At 43.3% G+C, this 22,578-nt stretch overlaps 2 protein-coding genes across 6 annotated transcripts in view; both read right to left on the bottom strand.

Annotated features, from left to right (window-relative positions):
• trit1 (tRNA isopentenyltransferase 1) overlaps positions 1–7,509 on the bottom strand; it is a 54,392-nt gene extending 46,883 nt beyond the window's left edge. For 2 of the 5 annotated variants that reach the window (XM_072915622.1, XM_072915621.1), the window contains exon 1: positions 7,301–7,509. In XM_072915622.1, coding sequence (XP_072771723.1) covers positions 7,301–7,462 — 162 coding nt within the window. In that variant the 5' untranslated portion in view covers positions 7,463–7,509. The remainder of the gene's footprint in view (positions 1–7,300) is intronic. The other 3 variants (XM_072915620.1, XM_072915624.1, XM_072915623.1) reach the window with 3 other exon arrangements.
• A 2,171-nt stretch (positions 7,510–9,680) lies between these two features.
• myclb (MYCL proto-oncogene, bHLH transcription factor b) lies at positions 9,681–22,140 on the bottom strand. Its single transcript, XM_061982318.2, has 3 exons — positions 21,907–22,140; positions 19,745–20,378; positions 9,681–12,955 (listed from the first exon to the last, which is right to left on the bottom strand). The coding sequence occupies exons 2-3, from the start codon at positions 20,346–20,348 to the stop codon at positions 12,246–12,248; spliced, it is 1,314 nt and encodes a 437-aa protein (XP_061838302.2). The 5' UTR covers positions 20,349–20,378; positions 21,907–22,140; the 3' UTR covers positions 9,681–12,245.
• Between the last annotated feature and the right edge of the window lie 438 nt (positions 22,141–22,578).

Here is a 22,578-nt window from a genome sequence, read left to right as displayed (position 1 = left end):
CTCAATTCCCCCCAAATGGATGAAGTGGCTGGAATATAAAGACAATATAACATACATGTAATATATTTATCTGTACAGTCATCTATTTATTTATATCTGCACCTCATTGCTCTTTTATCTGCACTACCAGGAGCTAATGCAACCTTTTATTTATTTATATCTGCACCTCATTGCTCTTTTATCTGCACTACCAGGAGATAATGCAACCTTTTATCTCTCCTGCAAACTTCACATTTGAATGACAACAAAAGGAAGTCTAAGTCTATATTTGCAAAATACAATTACTGATGTGCCAAAAAAATATTTGAACCCAATTAGGTGAAATGACATCATCTCCCACGGCACAACAGACTGTATGTCACGCGGCACAGTGGTTGAAAAAGACTGCTGTAGACCAAGACTTCCAATCATAATAGGACCTGTGCTTTGCTCTTGTTGCAAAATGCACGTTTCTTTCTGTAAAAAGGGGTGTGCTCTGTGAAAAAGGGGTGTGCACTAACCCACTTTCATCCCAGGGTGTGCGTGCACTTTGATGAATTACCAGCTCATTTAGGACTGCACTCACTTCCTCCATGTGAGCGGCACAGAAGGCGGGGCTTGCCACAGAGACATTTTCCCATAATGCTCCCCGACTTCAGCGGTTTTTCTGGAAGTCTCTGAAAGAGCCACCTTGGACCCCCACTTTGGGAATGGCGGGTTTACACTATTTGGCAAGGCCTCGCTCGCTGATAGTACAACCAAACATTGTGTGTGTGTGTGTGTGTGTGTGTGTGTGTGTGTGTGTGTGTGTGTGTGTGTGTGTGTGTGTGTGAACCAATTCTATGAGCACTTCCATTGACTGGCACGGTGCTGAATGTGCACCAACTCAGCACAATGCTGCTTTCTCCCAAACAAACGCAGACTGTTTGCTACCCCGAGGACAACACAGGTCAGTTTGGACGCGCGTCTCTCACCCGCCCCTCACGTCCGCACGCCCTTTTTCCGCTTTGGTTGGCGCGTCTGGACGGGAGGGCGGCAACAAGGCCGAGGATGGTGGAGCGAGGCACGCCGGGCTGGGACGTAACTAGGCCACTGTTTCTCCGCCGGTCTTCTGAGATATTCTGGGCAGAAATGTTATTAGCATAACCCACTTAGCTTGGTAGCAGGTGACTGCGGGAAGCAAAACAAGCCTGACGGCCACACTGTCAAGGACACGTGACGGGGATGGAAATGTGGTTATAAGGTGGTAGGTTAGTGACAATTATGGGTGTCACAGTCTGGCGTGACCCAGACTCAAGTGGTACCCATCCTCCTCGTGTGTTGCTGTGGCAACGGCGCTTGAGAACTACACAGGAGGACGGCGAGCAAAGAGACACCAGCATGATGCTCCTTATCTAGAACACGCACACCCAAACAGAGCATCGCCAAACAGTGCAGGGAAACTGCAAATAAATGCCTCTTCCTGTCTAGACAGCAAAACCCCCAAGAGATACTGCACTGTGCTGTGGAATAGGCTCCAGCTCACCTGTGATCCCGATTAAAGAACATGGATGCAAACATGCAATATATTTGCAATCTGCTTTATCCTGGCTGGTGTTACTTAAGACTAGAACACTGATGCAGGATGTCAGGAGCAGCTAGTTTGACGTCCAAAGTCAAGTAAGTGGGGACATATTGACCAGGGACCATGATAAGTGGGGACATATTGACCAGGGACCATGATAAGTGGGGACATATTGACCAGGGACCATGATAAGTGGGGACATATTGACCAGGGACCATGATAAGTGGGGACATATTGAGAAGGGACCATGATAAGTGGGGACATATTGACCAGGGACCATGATAAGTGGGGACATATTGACCAGGGACCATGATAAGTGGGGACATATTGACCAGGGACCATGATAAGTGGGGACATATTGAGAAGGGACCATGATAAGTGGGGACATATTGACCAGGGACCATGATAAGTGGGGACATATAGACCAGGGACCATGATAAGTGGGGACATATTGACCAGGGACCATGATAAGTGGGGACATATAGACTAGGGACCATGATAAGTGGGGACATATAGACTAGGGACCATGATAAGTGGGGACATATTGACCAGGGACCATGATAAGTGGGGACATATAGACCAGGGACCATGATAAGTGGGGACATATTGACCAGGGACCATGATAAGTGGGGACATATTGACCAGGGACCATGATAAGTGGGGACATATTGACCAGGGACCATGATAAGTGGGGACATATTGACCAGGGACCATGATAAGTGGGGACATATTGACCAGGGACCATGATAAGTGGGGACATATTGAGAAGGGACCATGATAAGTGGGGACATATTGACCAGGGACCATGATACATTCCCAATGGTTGTCAATGTGCATCATAACGAAAAAGGGTAATACTAAAAAAAATGTATATATGTTGATAGTCCAACTCATACTGACTGGTATACACACATAATCAATACTGACTGGTATACACACATAATACACACTGACTGGTATACACACACAATACATACTGACTGGTATACACACATAATACATACTGACTGGTATACACGCATAATACATACTGACTGGTATACACACATAATACATACTCACACATAATACATACTGACTGGTATACACACAATCAATACTGACTGGTATACACACAAAATCAATACTTACACATAATAAATACTGACTGGTATACACACAATCAATACTGACTGGTATACACACATAACACATACTGACTGGTATACACACATAATACATACTCACACATAATAAATACTGACTGGTATACACACAATCAATACTGACTGGTATACACGCAATAATACATACTCACACATAATAAATACTGACTGGTATACACACATAATACATACTCACACATAATAAATACTGACTGGTATACACACATAATAAATACTGACTGGTATACACACATAATACATACCACTGTTTCCCACACATTCATTTTTTTGTGGCGGCCCGCCACGAAAGAATTACGTCCGCCACAAATAGATTTTTCGGCTTTTGACTCGCTCGACCGCTCATAAAAGCAATGGGACTCTGTCTGTGAATGTAGCTTGTAGTTACAACTCCGGTGCAGTAGGTGGCGGTAGCCTACTATGCATTGTAACTCCGCCAATAGCACTTAATTCACCTGGTGGGCCAGAAGAAGAAGAAGAAGACGACGAAGTAAAAGAAGAACGGACCGACCGGATCAAAATACGAGGGTAAGACGTCTTGGCAAACAAGTTCAAAAGTGGTCCAAACCTGTGCAGTGTGCAGCACCGACTCGGATTTTCTTAATTTTTATTTTCGGGATTTGAATGCATTTATTTTGAAAGGACAGCTGGAGAGAGACGGGGGAGGGGGGATTGACGCGGAGCAAAGCAACTGTCAGGTGGAATCGAAGTGGGTCGCCGCAGCGGGTGCTCTACCAGGTGAGATAGGTTACAGCTGCATCGCTCGCGGCTCGTCATATATTTAACGTTAATCCGCCATTTCACCGAGCGTTTCACTGATGGTGAGCAGCCTGACGCTGCTTCATTAACACCGCCGCTGTTTGACTCGGGGGCCGGGGCAGACGCACGTAGTAACAGTCACGTGTTTTCATACCGACGAGCTAACGTGTCCAGGTTATAACCCTGTTGTCAATAAACACACGTGGACTGAAGCTAAATTGTCCACTGTCCACTGCAGCATGTGAATGCAATGAAAAGAATCAAATCTGAGCCAAGCAGCTGTTAAAATGTTGTCCAGGTTAATGTTTTGGCCATTAAAGGCCCTTCATTTCAAGATTTCAACTGTGATCGGGCTTTAAACAGGTGGCTGACCTGTTCAGATGGGTATAACTGCTACTGCTCAAATAATGTGAAATAGCATTTCATTTTACATGTATGCAATGCCATTTAAATGTAATTATAGATAATAATAATAATAATAAATACTGTGTAGTGTTGTAAATAGTCAACGGGAAGGATTTTAGTAAGATATAAGCCATGAGCACTACACAGCCAGAAAAAAACCTAGGCAGGACAAGTACAAATATTGGTGCAAGTAGATTTGAAAAGTCGGGCAAGTAGAAAAAAAGCTTAACGTTGAACCCTGCATGTGTTGAGCTGCTGGTTAGACGGTACTGTACATAGAGCGCTTCTGCTCGTTAGTAATACATTCTAATGTTGGATGTTCACTCCTTCACACAGATGAGTATAGAAAAATATTTTCAAGAGCCGAAAAGGGCTCGACTTGGAGAGGAGGTAGGTCTACAGTCTGGACCACAGGAGGTATTATCAAAGCGGTGTAGACACTTAGAAATCTCATAAGGAAAATGAACAGACGTCCATCAATGTGAAAATTAATTTGCTTCCAACACTTCCAGGCTTCAACTAGTGCCGCAGCTGTGGCAGCTGGCGCACCACCACAAATAGATGCCTGTCCTGTGGGAAACACTGCATACTCACACATAATAAATACTGACTGGTATACACACATAATACATAGTGACTGGTATACACACAATACATACTCACACATAATCAATACTGACTGGTATACACACATAATACATATCAAATCAAATCAAATCAACTTTATTTATAGAGCACATTTAAAATTTACCACAGGGGTAGCCAAAGTGCTGTACAATGAGCAGGTTAAAAGATAAAACGAGTACCGAGCAAACACAACACAACACAAACAGAACACGATAAAAAAAAAAAAAAATTAAAATAGAATTAATAAAAACATAAAAACATAAAAACAGGATCACAGCAGGTGTATTATGGGGCGCCATTGCAGGATGGATATCACTCAGTGTTAAAAGCCATGGAATAAAAGTATGTTTTTAAGAGAGATTTAAAAACAGGAAGAGAGGAGGCTTGTCTAACACTCAGGGGTAGGTCGTTCCAGAGCTTGGGAGCAGCAACGGCGAAAGCTCTGTCACCTCTAAGCTTCAGCCTTGTGTCAGGGACCGTCAACAGCAGCTGATCGGCTGATCTTAAGGATCGGGTGGGGCAGTAAGGCTGAAGGAGGTCGGAGAGATAGGTTGGCGCGAGGTTGTTTAGACATTTAAAAACAAATAAAAGGAGTTTAAAATGTATTCGGTAACGCACAGGGAGCCAGTGAAGGGACGCTAAAATAGGGGTGATGTGCTCACGTCTGCGGGTCTGTGTTAGCAGACGAGCAGCAGAGTTCTGCACGAGCTGCAGGCCTGGCTAATGCCTACATACAGGGCATTACAGTAATCAAGACGAGTCGAGATAAAAGCGTGGATTAATTTCTCAAGATCATGTCTTGATAGAAGCGGTTTCACTTTCGCTATTTGGCGTAATTGATAAAAGCTTTTTTGAACGACGCTGCTGATTTGTTTTTCGAATTTAAAATCTGAGTCAAACTTTACCCCCAGGTTTGTGACACAGTCGCTGAGATACGGGGTCAGAGTGCCGAGGTCAACGTTGGGGGAGGGAGAGCGACTTGGACCGAACAACATAACTTCTGTTTTATCTTCATTTAGGCTCAGGAAGTTAGCTGAAAGCCAGACTTTGATGTCGTGCAGGCAGTCAATAAGACGTTGAACCGTGTTATTTTGTGCCATGGGAAAATAAATCTGGCAATCATCGGCATACATACTCACACATAATCAATACTGACTGGTATACACACATAATACATACTGACTGGTATACACGCATAATACATACTGACTGGTATACACACATAATACATACTGACTGGTATACACACATAATACATACTGACTGGTATACACGCATAATCCATACTGACTGGTATACACGCATAATACATACTGACTGGTATACACACATAATACATACTGACTGGTATACACACATAATACATACTGACTGGTATACACGCATAATCCATACTGACTGGTATACACACATAATACATACTGACTGGTATACACACATAATACATACTGATTGGTATACACACATAATCAATATGACTGGTATACACACATAATCCATACTCACACATAATAAATACTGACTGGTATACACACATAATACATACTCACACATAATACATAGTGACTCGTATACACACATAATACATACTGAGTGGTATACACACATAATACATACTGACTGGTATACACACATAATACATACTGACTGGTATACACACATAATACATACTGACTGGTATACACACATAATACATACTGACTGGTATACACACATAATACATACTGACTGGTATACACACACAATACATACTGACTGGTATACACACATAATACATACTGACTGGTATACACACATAATACATACTGACTGGTATACACACATAATACATACTGACTGGTATACACACATAATACAGTACATACTGACTGGTATACACACATAATACATACTGACTGGTATACACACATAATACATACTGACTGGTATACACACATAATACATACTGACTGGTACACACACAGTACATACTGACTGGTATACACACATAATACATACTGACTGGTATACACACATAATACATACTGACTGGTATACACACATAATACATACTGACTGGTATACACACATAATACATACTGACTGGTATACACACATAATACTGTACATACTGACTGGTATACACACATAATGCATACTCACACATAATCAATACTGACTGGTATATATTAAGGGTGTAACGGTAAACAAACATTTGGGTTGGGTACGTACCTCGGTTTAGAGGTCTCGGTTCATTTTTGGTACAGTAAGAAAACAACAAAATTTACATTTTTGGTTATTTATTTCCCAAATGTGTAAACAATGGCTTTATCCTTTAAAGATTGGGAACACTATAATAACGTTAATCAACATTAAAGTGCCTCAAGTTGTTGCTCAGATGAAATAAAATGACTCAACTTTTCTTCTACATATAAAAAGTGCAACATTAAACAGTTTCAAGTCAACTCATCATGCTTCATTTATTACAACATTTGGGAAGCCTGTAGTTGATTTATTATTTTAAATGTTATAAAGTTAAAGTTAAAGTACCAATGATTGTCACACACACACACTAGGTGTGGTGAAATTATTATTATTATTATATATTGTTATCAACATGTGAATGGTAACAGTTGGTCAACTTGTTTAAGTCGGACTCAGTTGATGGTAAATGGACCACGCTGTACCCGCCGCCTTCCGCCCGAATGCAGCTGAGATAGACTCCCGCCACCCCGAAAGGGACAAGCGGTATCAAATGTATGGATGACGTCAGTAAGTAGATATATGTTACTCCACGTGTTTAGCAGGTAAAAGAGTGTCCTACCTGCATGGAGTCTGCGCTGATGACTTCTCCCCGGAGTCGTGTTGCTAAGTCAATGGCCAGTTTGGACTTGCCGGTGCCAGTAGCTCCTAAGATGACGAGCAGGGAAGGAAACGTCGCTTTCTGCATCACAAACTTCAAGCTGCTCGACGACGACGCCGCCATGTTGCCTTCTTCTGGGACGCCCACTTCAGTCCGATGCGCATGCGCTGGCCACGAAGGCGGGCCTTTGTTGCCTGGCAACAAGCAAGCGTTGCCTGAGTGATGCGGACGTGTGTGTGCGTGTGTGTGCGTGCGTGCGTGCGTGCGTGCGTGCGTGTGTGACAGCAACAAAGATTGAATGTTTACTATTTGATTGTAATGAAAGAGCATAATATTACACAATTGTTCATATTGTGAGATGTCGCAATATAGCTGGGAGTATATGGCACTGTTGCCATGGCGACGCTTGAAGCTGACTAAACGCATAATAACATAAAGACAGCTGGGGGTGTCCAAACGTTTTCCAGTGAGGCCCCCAAACTGACAAATGAAAGCATTTTGATATTTTTCATTTTCAAAAGCATTACAATTAGGGATGTCCGATAATGACTTTTTTGCCGATATCCGATATTCTGATATTGTCCTACTCTTAATTACCGATACCGATATCAACCGATACCGATATATACAGTTGTGGAATTAACACATTATTATGCCTAATTTGGACAACCAGGTATGGTGAAGATAAGCTCCTTTTAAAAAAATACAAATTAAAAAAATTAAAAACATTTTCTTGAATAAAAAAGAAAGTAAAACAATATAAAAACAGTTACATAGAAACTAGTAATGAATGAAAATGAGTCAAATGAAGTGTTAAAGGTTAGTACTATTAGTGGAGCACAATCATGTGTGCTTACGGACTGTATCCCTTGCAGACTGTATTGATATATATTGATATATAACGTAGGAAGCACAATATTAATAACAGAAAGAAACAACCCTTTTGTGTGAATGAGTGTAAATGGGGGAGGGAGGTTTTTGGGGTTGGTGCACTAATTGTAAGTGTATCTTGTGTTTTTTATGTTGATTTAATAAAAAAACAAAAAAACAATACCGATAACAAAAAAAAACGATACTGATAATTTCCAATATTACATTTTAAAGTATTTATCGGCCGATAATATCAGACATCTCTAATTACAATATATATTTAAGTATTTGTTTAGCTTTAGGGCTCCCCTCAAGCTTGGACCAGGAAGGCTCTCAATCATAAGAATGTTTAAAAATAAGTCATATATATATATATATATATATTTTTTTTATTTTTTTAAACGCTTGATTCTCTGGATCAACTTCATCTGTCTGTCAATATAAAAAAGGTTGGGGTTTTTTCTCAATGTTTATGCCTTTTTTGTGAATGAAAACCCAGGTTTTTATGGCAAAAACACAACACAAGCAACATTAAAAAAATTAATAACAATAAAGTTAAATATTTGATTTGAAGGAATTGAAGCCTTCACTAGGTCAAAAATTCACAATATTGTTTGAGCAATGATAGTTTAAAAAAACATTCCCCACTAAAATTTTCAGGGATCCAAACGGGCCCCAAACACTTCAATCTGGAGATCAACTTCAGACGTTTTTATCATTTTGTATGTTTTTGTTAAAACCCTTTATGTCAAAGAAAATGTTTCTTTTTTATGCTAGAAATATTTTAAAGTGGAATATTTCAGGGACTCTTAATATTTTTGACATGGGAGCCCAACTTTTTCACTACAGAGGGCCCACTCAAATATTAACACTGAATTAGTCATCTTAATCTTGATTTGAATCGTTTTCAATAATCATATCTAACCTACTTACAGTTTACAACCTGATATGAAACCATATTTATTCATCACATAAACCTTAGGCTTAGGTCAGGCGGATAAGAAAAATAAATGCTAACCAAATATACTGCAAAAGAGAGTACTCACTGTATGCAAATACATATTTCTGTATACAATTATGTTGTGCTAAAAAAATATAATAGTTAATGTCAATAAAATTAAAGTACAAATGAAAATACAGCTTCACCACTTTAGTCATAAGTTTTGCGCTTAAACTTCTCTATGCTGCAGACTTCTTTTTTGATGTAATTACTGCCACAAGTGGTGGAAAAGAGTGTTACAACTGAGAAAGATATTTTTTGAGCAATGACAGTTTTAAAGAAAAAACAGCCTGTTTTATTAGTTAGTATTGCAACTATTTTGTTACATTTCACCTCTGTGCTCTTTTTACATTTCTGTTTTTTTTTTTTTTTTATGAGCATTTTTAAAATGTGTCACAGGCCGCAAGTCTCCCTCGGGCCACTCTTTGGACACCTGTGCAGAAAAGAAAGGCAAACATGTCAAAGATGATGTCAAACAATTTCCATTTATTCAGAGTCTTCATACATAATAGAATTATGAGGTACAGAGAAAAGCAAAGTGTGGATGCAAGGCTCCAAACAAGAAGTGCAAAGGTGGATGCAAAGTCCACATCTGGCAACCAACACAAATGAAAGGACAAAAGAACGGGGGCCTTCTGAGGAATGAAAATGAGGGCAACTGGTGGGTTGTGCTGAAGTCATGAGCAGGGATGTGGAAAAGTAAGAACATTGATCATCAAGCCTCTGATCTCATCTCCTCAGCTTGTTACAAGCCCAGAAGAAAAACTAACTATTCCTGAGTGCTGCTGGCAACTATTTGGACTGCTCTGCAGTAGAAAAGTGAGGAGTGTTTGTTTTATGGCTTCTGGACCACATGGAGCACCAAGCTGGCATAAACAACAACATCCATCCTCACCTCAGCACACAACCAGCAGCTGTTTGAACACAACAACATCCATCCTCAGCACACAACCAGCAGCTGTTTGAACACAACAACATCCATCCTCACAACACAACCAGCAGCTGTTTGAACACAACAACATCCATCCTCACAACACAACCAGCAGCTGTTTGAACACAACAACATCCATCCTCAGATCAGCACACAACCAGCAGCTGTTTGCACACAACAACATTTATCCTCACAACACAACCAGCAGCTGTTTGAACACAACAACATTTATCTTCACAACACAGCTCGCTAGGAAAATATAGTATCAAACTTTTGTCAAGTGACTTTCACAACAAAAAAAAGGCCAATATACAGAAAAGACAAAGAAGAAGGCGTGGCTGAAAAATGTGAGCCAAAGTGTCCCACCTTATCAATATTCACTCAGTCTTTCATGAACAAAAATAGAAGCTTTTTGAGTATCTCTGGAAAAGCCAGCAAGCTTTAAGACGCGAGGCTGAAGAAGAAAAACAACTCTGCTTTTGTTTGGGAAGGGACTGTACACACAGGAACTATGTACACTTTTAGAAATATAATATTCTCTTCCAACACTTGCCAGGTCAGACATTCTCCAGCCTGATATACTGAAGACCACATTCAACTTCTCTGTGGCACAATCATTCCAGTTTGATATACTGAAGACCACATTCAACTTCTCTATGGCACAATCATTCCAGTTTGATATACTGAAGACCACATTCAACTTCTCTATGGCACAATCATTCCAGTTTGATATACTGAAGACCACATTCAACTTCTCTATGGCACAATCATTCCAGTTTGATATACTGAAGACCACATTCAACTTCTCTATGGCACAATCATTCCAGTTTGATATACTGAAGACCACATTCAACTTCTCTATGGCACAATCATTCCAGTTTGATATACTGAAGACCACATTCAACTTCTCTGTGGCACAATCATTCCAGTTTGATAAACTGAAGGCCACATTCAACTTCTCTATGGCACAATCAAAAAGAAAAAGTACCAGACCGGGAGCTCACATGGTCTTGCTACAATTCAGGCTGGTTCTGCAATCGAACTAATAAATAAGTCGCACTTCAACCGAGCAGCAAAGGATTGGAGAAAATGGCACAAAACATAAAGTTGACTCTTTCCGTCTGACAAGAGCAGACATCACACCGAGTCCCAGCATGCAACACTGGATCAGCAACTTTCCATGAAGACTAAACTTCTATTGATGACCAAGGACCACCTTGTCCAAAACTTGCTGTGCAGACGGCCTCACTCACAAGCCAAGAATGTGCAAACCACAAAAAAACAGTCCAGGTAAACCAAAACAGTCCTTCCTTCAGTCCACGTGTTCCAATGTGGTCCTTCCTTCAGTCCAGGTGATCCAATGCGATCCTTGCTTCAGTCCAGGTGATCCAATAGGATCCTTCCTTCAGTCCAGGTGATCCAATAGGGCCCTTCCTTCAGTAGGGTCCTTCCTTCAGTCCAGGTGATCCAATAGGGTCCTTCCTGCAGTCCATGTGATCCAATGCAGTCCTTCCTTCAGTCCAGGTGATCCAATAGGGTCCTTCCTGCAGTCCATGTGATCCAATGCAGTCCTTCCTTCAGTCCAGGTGATGCAATGCGGTCCTTCCTTCAGTCCAGGTGATCCAATAGGGTCCTTCCTTCAGTCCAGGTGATCCAATAGGGTCCTTCCTGCAGTCCAGGTGATCCAATGCAGTCCTTTCTTCAGCCCAGGTGATCCAATGCGGTCCTTCCTTCAGTCCAGGTGATCCAATGCGGTCCTTCCTTCAGTCCAGGTGATCCAATAGGGTCCTTCCTTCAGTCCAGGTGATCCAATAGGGTCCTTCCTTCAGTCCAGGTGATCCAATAGGGTCCTTCCTTCAGTAGGGTCCTTCCTTCAGTCCAGGTGATCCAATAGGGTCCTTCCTTCAGTCCAGGTGATCCAATAGGGTCCTTCCTTCAGTCCAGGTGATCCAATAGGGTCCTTCCTTCAGTCCAGGTGATCCAATAGGGTCCTTCCTTCAGTCCAGGTGATCCAATAGGGTCCTTCCTTCAGTCCAGGTGATCCAATAGGGTCCTTCCTTCAGTCCAGGTGATCCAATAGGGTCTTTCCTTCAGTCCAGGTCAGGTCAGAAGCGTTTGAGCTGTGCCAGCCTCTGCAGCAGCTGCGCCTGCTTGGCCTTCAGCTGCTTCCTCTCCTGGCTCTTCTGCCTCTCGCTGGCATGCAGCCGCTGCAGGTACTCTGTGGCCCGCGTCAAGATGGCCACCTTGGGCGTCTTGGGGCAGTCCGCCAAGCCGGGGATCTCGTCCCGCAGCGACAGGAAGCGTGAGCGCAGGTCATTGCGTCGCTTGCGCTCCAGGAAGTTGTGTGCCTTGCGTCGGTCCGTGTCCTCGCAGTCGGACGACTGAGGGCTGGACAGGTGGTCGGGTCTGGAGTGGGGCGAGCACGGCGAGGCGGGGGAGGTAGGAGAGGCGGCGTCGAGGGAGAGCGCTTCTGTCGCGTAAGACCGCCGGCTGTCCAAATTGGAGGGCTGAGGCTGGTTGCAGTTCTGGCCCTGATGGTGGAGCGCGGGGCTGGAGGCCTCCTGGCGGACCCGTTTGTGGGGCGGCTCCACGGACGGCGGGAGGGTGTCGGGGGAGGGGGCGGCGTAGTTGTGCTGCTGTTGATGGATGGAGATGTGGAAACGCTTCATGCCGGGGTCCAGGGGGTCCGCTCTCACGGTGATGGTCACCGGTTTGCGGTCGTTGACCAGTCGGCGAGCTTTGTGCTGTTGCTGCTTGTGCTCCACCGTCACCACGTCGATCTCCTCTTCATCCTCGTCTTGGTCATCCTCGTCATCTGCAACAACAACAACAACACATCCATTATTCATTGTGTGAAGTGGCGCAGTACTATGCTGCAACCAGCAGAGGCGCTGTGATAACTTCAGTGCTAACTAGGTTAGGGTCATCTAAAGAAGGACAACCACCGCCTTACCAGTAAAAAGCCATACCGCAAATTCATCTCTAACAGCTGCCTCTTTACGAGGTCAGCATGGCAAATGTAAATGACATCACACTTCAACATCTCTAACAGCTGCCTCTTCACTAGGTCAGCATGGCAAATGTAAATGACATCACACTTCAACATCTCTAACAGTTGCCTCTTTACGAGATCAGCATGGCAAATGAAAGTATGTTCCTAATTGCTCCGTTTTCCTCCGTTTGCTTTCCATTGATTACCCATCAACTCGGGGTACCTGGTTCGATTCCAGCATCCGCCATCCTAGTCACTGCCGTTGTGCCACCCACAGCGGTGTAAATGGAGCTTACCACCACCACCTTCAATGTGTGTTTCCCAATGTAAGCGCTTTGTAAAAAAATAACTAATCAGCCTGTAGAAATAAACACATTCCTGTAAACTAAGTGTTTATATATATATATATATATATATGTACTTCAGTATGCATGATTCATCAACATTGAAACGTAACCGCAAGAGCTTGTTTTTTTTCCCTCCAGGAATTTGAGCGGCAGCCATGTTTGCCAATCAGGATTGTCGTCTCTGGCTTCAAACAAGGAGAAAGAGGTCTCACTGTGCATCGCTCTCAGCACCCGAGCGCATTTAACAGTAGAATTAACTGGACGCAGTGAGCCCTCTTTTCCCTCATCCACAATCTGTGTGCAGTCCACACACTCAGGAAACACCTTGCAAGTCGCTAGTGAGAAGTACGGCAAAGGGGAAAAAAATAGGATTACGGAGCCAAATGTCCTGTTGTGGGCATATTTCTGCTTCAAAGCGGCTGGGCAATAGAAGCCCATCAACACGACCAAACAATATTAGGATTGCATTACAGTTTAAAAGAATGATGTACACAAAAGCTCTGAGTCTGACTGCAAAAAGCCAAATTGTTTTGAAAGTAAATGACTGCTCCTCCCTGGGGAGGTGTTTAGGGAGCCTCCGACCGCTAGAGAGACTAGGTCTCCCAGCTGGTCTGGGAAGACTTTGGGATCCCCCGGGAGGAGCTGGACGAAGCGGGGGAGAGGGAAATCTGGGTTTCTCTGCTTGGGCTGCTGCCCCCGCGACCGCACCTTGGATAAGTGGAAGAAGATGGATGATGATTGCATCATGCTGTGTGTAACACCTTAAGACAAGAATGTTGATTGACAGTCTGAAGGTCACATGCCTTCCTTCACTCCTTATTGTGTACTTTTATGTATTTGTATGTACTGTATAATATATGTATTTGGAAGTATAATATATACATATTATGTATTTGTATGTATAATATATGTATTTGTATGTATCTATTATATATAGGGATGATGTTCGAAACCGGTTCTCCTGGTTGTTCGATAAGAAAAGAACCGTTCTATAAGAAAAGAACCGATTCCATGGACTCGAATCCCTTTTTGAGAACCGGTTCCCGTTATCGAGGCCACTGTAGTAAAGAAAAAGAGTTGGTTCTTTATTTGAATCCCTGGGAACGAATCCCGTCCCACAAGAAATGCCCTGTGGGACATCACAGGAAATTTCCTGTGATATCACACAAGCAGCAAAAATAATGGACCGGAAAAAACGCCTCAAGGCATGGCTATTCACCTATAGTGATCACAGAGACAGATTGTTTTGTGTTACTGTATGTATTTGTTTTTCTGAAAAATCCCACTTAATATACTTTGGGTAACAGTCAATATTTTTATTTTTTATTTTTTTAGGGGGGTATTTATTAATTTTATTTTTTTCTTATAAAATAAAAGTGAGCTTTTGTTAAACCAAATATTGTTTTTTTCCCATGTACAACAACCTATCTGGATTCCATAAGAGAATCAATAAGGAATCGGTTCGATAAGAGGATTCGATAATGGGCTCGAACTCGATCATTTCTTATCAAACATCATCCCTAATAATATATACATATTATGTATTTGTATGTATAATATATACATATTATGTATATGTATTTATATGTATAATATAAACATATGTATTTGTATGTATAATATATACATATAATGTATTTGTATGTATAATATATACATATTATGTATATGTATTTATATGTATAATATAAACATATGTATTTGTATGTATAATATATACATATTATGTATATGTATTTATATGTATAATATAAACATATGTATTTGTATGTATAATATATACATATTATGTATTTGTATTATAATACATGCATTAAAAAAAATGCAAATCGAAATTTGAGGTTTTTTCTGCAAAGCGTGCAGCCCTACTACATTACCCAGAATGCTTAGCACTGTAGACCGGAACAGGAAGTAGGTCTGCGCTACACGGGAGGCGATAAGTTCAATCAATAAATAATTGATTTGTTAGACATTCCTGCTCCGTCTGTACCAGGAATAAAAGTATAGGTTTGGATTCCACGGCGAGATCACAACTTGTTGATTGACTAATTGTTGAAAATGTAGTGAAATTGAGTGGAAGTTCCCCATCTTCAATCATTTGAACAAAGTCAAAAAGGTCGTAGGTAAAAAGGCACTCAAGTGGAAACCAGCAACTGTCCCTCAAGAATGATGAATCAGCACATTTTCTACTCCACAAAGTCCAATCCTGGCAACATCTTCAGCCATGTTCCAAACTCTATGTAATTACACCTCTAAAATCTAGACAGGAATTTTAGTGTTTGGTTTTTTTACAACAAGATGAAATGTAATGCGTGACATGAAGTCATGATCCAGAACTTGTGTGGCAGACACCTGTTATCTAGCAGGTCCCAGTGCTGAATGGCTGCCTGGAACTCTCCTCCAAAGACTTGTGCTAGCCTGGTGGACCTGTTCAGCCTAGACAGACTTCTTCTCCAGAGGTGGACCTATTCAGCCCAGACAGACTTCTCCTCCAAAGACTTGTGCTAGCCAGGTGGACCTGTTCAGCCCAGACAGACTTCTCCTCCAGAGGTGGACCTGTTCAGCCCAGACAGACTTCTCCTCCAGAGGTGGACCTATTCAGCCCAGACAGACTTCTCCTCCAAAGGTGGACCTGTTCAGCCCAGACAGAGTTCTCCTTCAAAGACTTGTGCTAGCCTGGTGGACCTATTCAGCCTAGACAGACTTCTCCTCCAGAGGTGGACCTATATAGCCCAGACAGAGTTCTCCTCCAAAGGTGGACCGATTCAGCCCAGACAGACTTCTCCTCCAAAGGTGGACCTATCCAGGCGGGACAGAGTTCACCCACTGACACAATTGGCACTGTGGCCTGTGGAGTGCAGGAATGCAGCAACAAGTCTCCTTTGTGACATTCCACGCGCTCTCACTTCCACATCACATGCTGGCCTGCATGGGATCATACCAGTCCTGCATGGGATCATACCAGTTCTGCATGAGATCATACCAGTTCTGCATGGGATCATACCAGTTCTGCATGAGATCATACCAGTTCTGCATGGGATCATAGCAGTTCTGCATGGGATCATACCAGTTCTGCATGGGATCATACCAGTTCTGCATGGGATCATACCAGTTCTGCATGGGATCATACCAGTTCTGCATGGGATCATACCAGTTCTGCATGAGATCATACCAGTTCTGCATGGGATCATACCAGTTCTGCATGGGATCATACCAGTTCTGCATGGGATCATAGCAGTTCTGCATGGGATCATAGCAGTTCTGCATGGGATCATACCAGTTCTGCATGGGATCATAGCAGTTCTGCATGGGATCATACCAGTTCTGCATGAGATCATACCAGTTCTGCATGGGATCATACCAGTTCTGCATGGGATCATACCAGTTCTGCATGGGATCATACCAGTTCTGCATGGGATCATACCAGTTCAGGCGAGTGGAAAAGAGGAAAAGTCTCTTCCCCACTCAGGAACTTTACAGTTTCAAAAAGCCTCCTTGTGGCAGACATTTACAGTATTGACCTTCTTGGGGAGACAACAGCCTGCACTGACATTGTTGTTGCAGCCACCAAGGTAACACAATGTGTCACCACATGCACCAAGGTAACACAATGTGTCACCACATGCACCAAGGTAACACAATGTGTCACCACATGCACCAAGGTAACACAATGTGTCACCGCATGCACCAAGGTAACACAATGTGTTGCATGCACCAAGGTAACACAATGGGTTGCATGCACCAAGGTAACACAATGTGTTGCATGCACCAAGGTAACACAATGGGTTGCATGCACCAAGGTAACACAATGTGTTGCATGCACCAAGGTAACACAATGTGTTGCATGCACCAAGGTAACACAATGGGTTGCATGCACCAAGGTAACACAATGTGTTGCATGCACCCCATTATTGTGTTATTGACACAGCTCCTTCATGCACACTATTATTAGGTGCACCATCATCATTTGTTTATTATTGTGGTGGCAGCTTTCATCATTTGTTTATTATTGTGGTGGCAGCTATCATCATTTGTTTATTATTGTGGTGGCAGTTATCATCATTTGTTTATTATTGTGGTGGCAGCTATCATCATTTGTTTATTATTGTGGTGGCAGCTATCATCATTTGTTTGTTATTGTGGTGGCAGCTATCACCCTTTGTGTATTATTGTGGTGGCAGCTGTTTATCATCATTTGTTTATTATTGTGTGGCAGATGTTTATCACCATTTGTTTATCATTGTGGTGGCAGCTGTTCAACATCATTTGTGTATTACTGTGGTGGCAGCTGTTTATCATCATTTGTGTATTATTGTGGTGGCAGCTGTTTTCTCATCATTTGTGTATTATTGTGGTGGCAGCTGTTTTCTCATCATTTGTGTATTATTGTGGTGGCAGCTGTTTTCTCATCATTTGTGTATTATTGTGGTGGCAGCTGTTTTCTCATCATTTGTGTATTATTGTGGTGGCAGCTGTTTATCATCATTTGTGTATTAATGTGGTGGCAGCTGTTTATCATCATTCGTGTATTATTGTGGTGGCAGCTGTTTATCATCATTTGTGTATTAATGTGGTGGCAGCTGTTTATCATCATTCGTGTATTATTGTGGTGGCAGCTGTTTTCTCATCATTTGTGTATTATTGTGGTGGCAGCTGTTTAGCATCATTCGTGTATTATTGTGGTGGCAGCTGTTTTCTCATCATCTGTGTATTATTGTGGTGGCAGCTGTTTAGCATCATTCGTGTATTATTGTGGTGGCAGCTGTTTATCATCATTTGTGTATTATTGTGGTGGCAGTTATTTAACATCATTTGTGTATTACTGTGGTGGCAGCTGTTTTCTCGTCATTTGTGTATTATCGTAGTGGCAGCTGTTTTCTCATCATTTGTGTATTATTGTGGTGGCAGCTGTTTTCTCATCATTTGTGTATTATTGTGGTGGCAGCTGTTTAACATCATTTGTGTATTATTGTGGTGGCAGCTGTTTTCTCATCATTTGTGTATTATTGTGGTGGCAGCTGTTTATCATCATTTGTGTATTAATGTGGTGGCAGCTGTTTTCTCATCATCTGTGTATTATTGTGGTGACAGCTGTTTTCTCATCATTTGTGTATTATTGTGGTGGCAGCTGTTTATCATCATTTGTGTATTACTGTGGTGGCAGCTGTTTTCTCGTCATTTGTGTATTATCGTAGTGGCAGCTGTTTTCTCATCATTTGTGTATTATTGTGGTGGCAGCTGTTTAACATCATTTGTGTATTATTGTGGTGGCAGCTGTTTATCATCATTTGTGTATTAATGTGGTGGCAGCTGTTTATCATCATGTGTGTATTATTGTGGTGGCAGCTGTTTTCTCATCATTTGTGTATTATTGTGGTGGCAGCTGTTTAGCATCATTCGTGTATTATTGTGGTGGCAGCTGTTTATCATCATTTGTGTATTATTGTGGTGACAGCGGTTTTCTCATCATTTGTGTATTATTGTGGTGGCAGCTGTTTATCATCATTCGTGTATTATTGGGGTGGCAGCTGTTTATCATTTGTGTATTGATGTGGTGGCAGCTGTTTATCATCATTTGTGTATTATTGTGGTGGCAGCTGTTTTCTCATCATTTGTGTATTATTGTGGTGGCAGCTGTTTAGCATCATTCATGTATTATTGTGGTGGCAGCTGTTTCTCATCATTTGTGTATTATTGTGGTGGCAGTTATTTAACATCATTTGTGTATTACTGTGGTGGCAGCTGTTTTCTCGTCATTTGTGTATTATTGTAGTGGCAGCTGTTTTCTCATCATTTGTGTATTATTGTGGTGGCAGCTATGTTCTCATCATTTGTGTTTTATTGTGGTGGCAGCTGTTTAGCGTCATATGTTTATTATTGTGGTGGCAGCTGTTTATCATCATTCGTGTATTATTGTGGTGGCAGCTGTTTATCATCATTTGTGTATTATTGTGGTGGCAGCTGTTTATCATCATTTGTGTTTTATTGTGGTGGCAGGTGTTTAGCGTCATATGTTCATTATTGTGGTGGCAGCTGTTTATCATCATTTGTGTATTATTGTGGTGGCAGCTGTTTATCATCATTTGTGTTTTATTGTGGTGGCAGCTGTTTATCATCATTTGTGTATTATTGTGGTGGCAGCTGTTTACCATCATTTGTGTATTATTGTGGTGGCAGCTGTTTTCTCATCATTTGTGTATTATTGTGGTGGCAGCTGTTGGCGTGACAAAGTACAAGGCAGGTTCAGAGAGTGTAGACCACCCACCTGAGGAGTCTGTGTGAGACTCCGACCCGGAGGACACTTGCTTCTTGCAGGTAGCGGGAGGGAAGGCGAGCACGGCGGTCGGGTCCACACAATCCGCTGCGACGCAGCCGAGAGCGGGCGTGTCGGCGGGCACACCCTGGGTCCTACCCGGGGACACCCCGGCGGGTCCAACCCTGACGGGGCAGGAGAGGCAGCGCTCCCCCACCACCCTCTCCAGCTGCTGGCCGGCAGAGAAGCAGCTCCACATGCAGTCCTGGATGATGATGGAGCTCAGGTTCCCCGTGGAGTCGCTGGCCGGGCCCACTTTGCAAGGCAGGTCCTGCTGCTGCTGGTCCTCCTGCCCCAGGAACTGGGACACCCACTCCAGTTTGTCCCCGAGACTCGGACACACCGACCTGCCCGACCCTTCCGGCGCCCGCACGGGGGACATGGGCGGGGTCGGCACCAGCTCAAATTTCTTCCATATGTCCTCGCTGGGCGCCGTGGACTTGAAGAAATCCTCATCGGGGTTGTGGTCGTCATAGAAATAATGCTGGTAGTAGTCCAGGTGCTCCATGTCCCAGGTGTCATAGCCAGGCGCCGTGGAGGAGTTGATGCCCGGCATGAGGTCACACCTTCTTCTTCTTCCCTCCGTCTGCAGAGAGAAGCATTTCATAATCACACCGTCTGGTTAATAATCACAAAGCATCTACCAGCCTTTACATCCTACCAAGGAGGGTCAACATGGTCACACCCCCACCTCATTAACATCTACCAGTCTTTACATCCTACCAGGGAGGGTCAACATGGTCACACCCCCACCTCATTAACATCTACCAGCCTTTACATCCTACCAAGGAGGGTCAACATGGTCACACCCCCACCTCATTAACATCTACCAGCCTTTACATCCTACCAGGGAGGGTCAACATGGTCACACCCCCACCTCATTAACATCTACCAGCCTTTACATCCTACCAAGGAGGGTCAACATGGTCACACCCCCACCTCATTAACATCTACCAGCCTTTACATCCTACCAGGGAGGGTCAACATGGTCACACCCCCACCTCATTAACATCTACCAGCCTTTACATCCTACCAGGGAGGGTCAACATGGTCACACCCCCACCTCATTAACATCTACCAGCCTTTACATCCTACCAGGGAGGGTCAACATGGTCACACCCCCACCTCATTAACATCTACCAGTCTTTACATCCTACCAGGGAGGGTCAACATGGTCACACCCCCACCTCTTTAACATCTACCAGTCTTTACATCCTACCAGGGAGGGTCAACATGGTCACACCCCCACCTCATTAACATCTACCAGTCTTTACATCCTACCAGGGAGGGTCAACATGGTCACACCCCCACCTCATTAACATCTACCAGTCTTTACATCCTACCAGGGAGGGTCAACATGGTACCAGGACATGATGACTGGTTAACAATCACATCCCCACCTCACAAATGGGTTGTACTTAAGCAACTACCAGTCTTACAGGAGTCCATCCAGGGGTTAACATGGTACCAGGTACCAGGACTGTCTAACAGGAGTCCATCCAGGGGTTAACATGGTACCAGGTACCAGGACTGTCTTACAGGAGTCCGTACAGAGGTTAACATGGTACCAGGTACCTGTACTGTGTTACAGGAGTCCATCCAGGGGTTAACATGGTACCAGTACTGTGTTACAGGAGTCCATCCAGGGGTTAACATGGTACCAGGTACCAGTACTGTGTTACAGGAGTCCATCCAGGGGTTAACATGGTACCAGGTACCAGTACTGTGTTACAGGAGTCCATCCAGGGGTTAACATGGTACCAGGTACCAGTACTGTGTTACAGGAGTCCATCCAGGGGTTAACATGGTACCAGGTACCAGTACTGTGTTACAGGAGTCCATCCAGGGGTTAACATGGACGGTACCAGGACACGATGTGCACACACTGATAGGCAAGCAACTCACTTTTTCCCCAGAGAAGTTTCCCAACAACATGACATAAGACTTGTATAGTAGTCAGGGGGGAATTAGCAGCCAGGTGATGAAATGATTATCAGATTGATTGGCGGCAGGTATGCTAATGAGCTGCAGGACGTCCAGCTGCGTCCATCACTACTAAACCTCTCGTCTGGTGGATTGACCAGGAGGACACCGAGTGAGTGGGAACAACTCACCTGGCGAACAGGATGAAGAGTGTGCGTGTGTCGTCATCGATCCTCCGTCTGCTCACTGGCCCAATACACCGCGCTAATCTGCTTCAAAGGAGGGGGGGGGGGGGATTTGTCCTTTCTTCTTCTTCTCCTTCTTCTTCGTCTTCTTCTTCTTCGTCGTCTTCCTGCTGCTTGTAAACAGTCGGCGACTATAGTGGGCAACTATAGTGGGCAACTATAGTGGGCGACTATCGTGGGCGACTATCGTGGGCGACTATCGTGGGCGACTAGTTTCCGCGCGAGCTGCGTGCGTGTTGACTTAGTTGTGAGAGTGGCGCGACTTCATGGTGGGAGGGGCGCTGGGCTGCAGGCAGCAGGGGGCGTGTCGTAGTAGCGAGGCCACGCCCACCGTTTAAAGGGCCAGCGCGGCCAAAACAAAGAGAAAGTGCTGATCATTTCATAACAAGGTGACGTCACTTGAAAGGCCAAATACAACATGTACAAGTTGAACGGAGGACAAAGTCTTTGTTGTCAAAGACATGACAGAGTTAGATGACATCATGCCAACATATTTATAGTCAGACGTATTTATAGTCAAACATATTTATAGTCAGACATATTTATATCAAAACATTATTATAGTCAGACATATTTATAGTCAAACATATTTATAGTCAGACATATTTATAGTCAGAC

Source organism: Nerophis lumbriciformis, linkage group LG21, assembly GCF_033978685.3.
Source record: "Nerophis lumbriciformis linkage group LG21, RoL_Nlum_v2.1, whole genome shotgun sequence".
In the NCBI taxonomy this organism is placed as follows: Eukaryota; Metazoa; Chordata; class Actinopteri; order Syngnathiformes; family Syngnathidae; genus Nerophis; species Nerophis lumbriciformis.
This window is presented reverse-complemented; position numbering and strand designations above follow the sequence as displayed.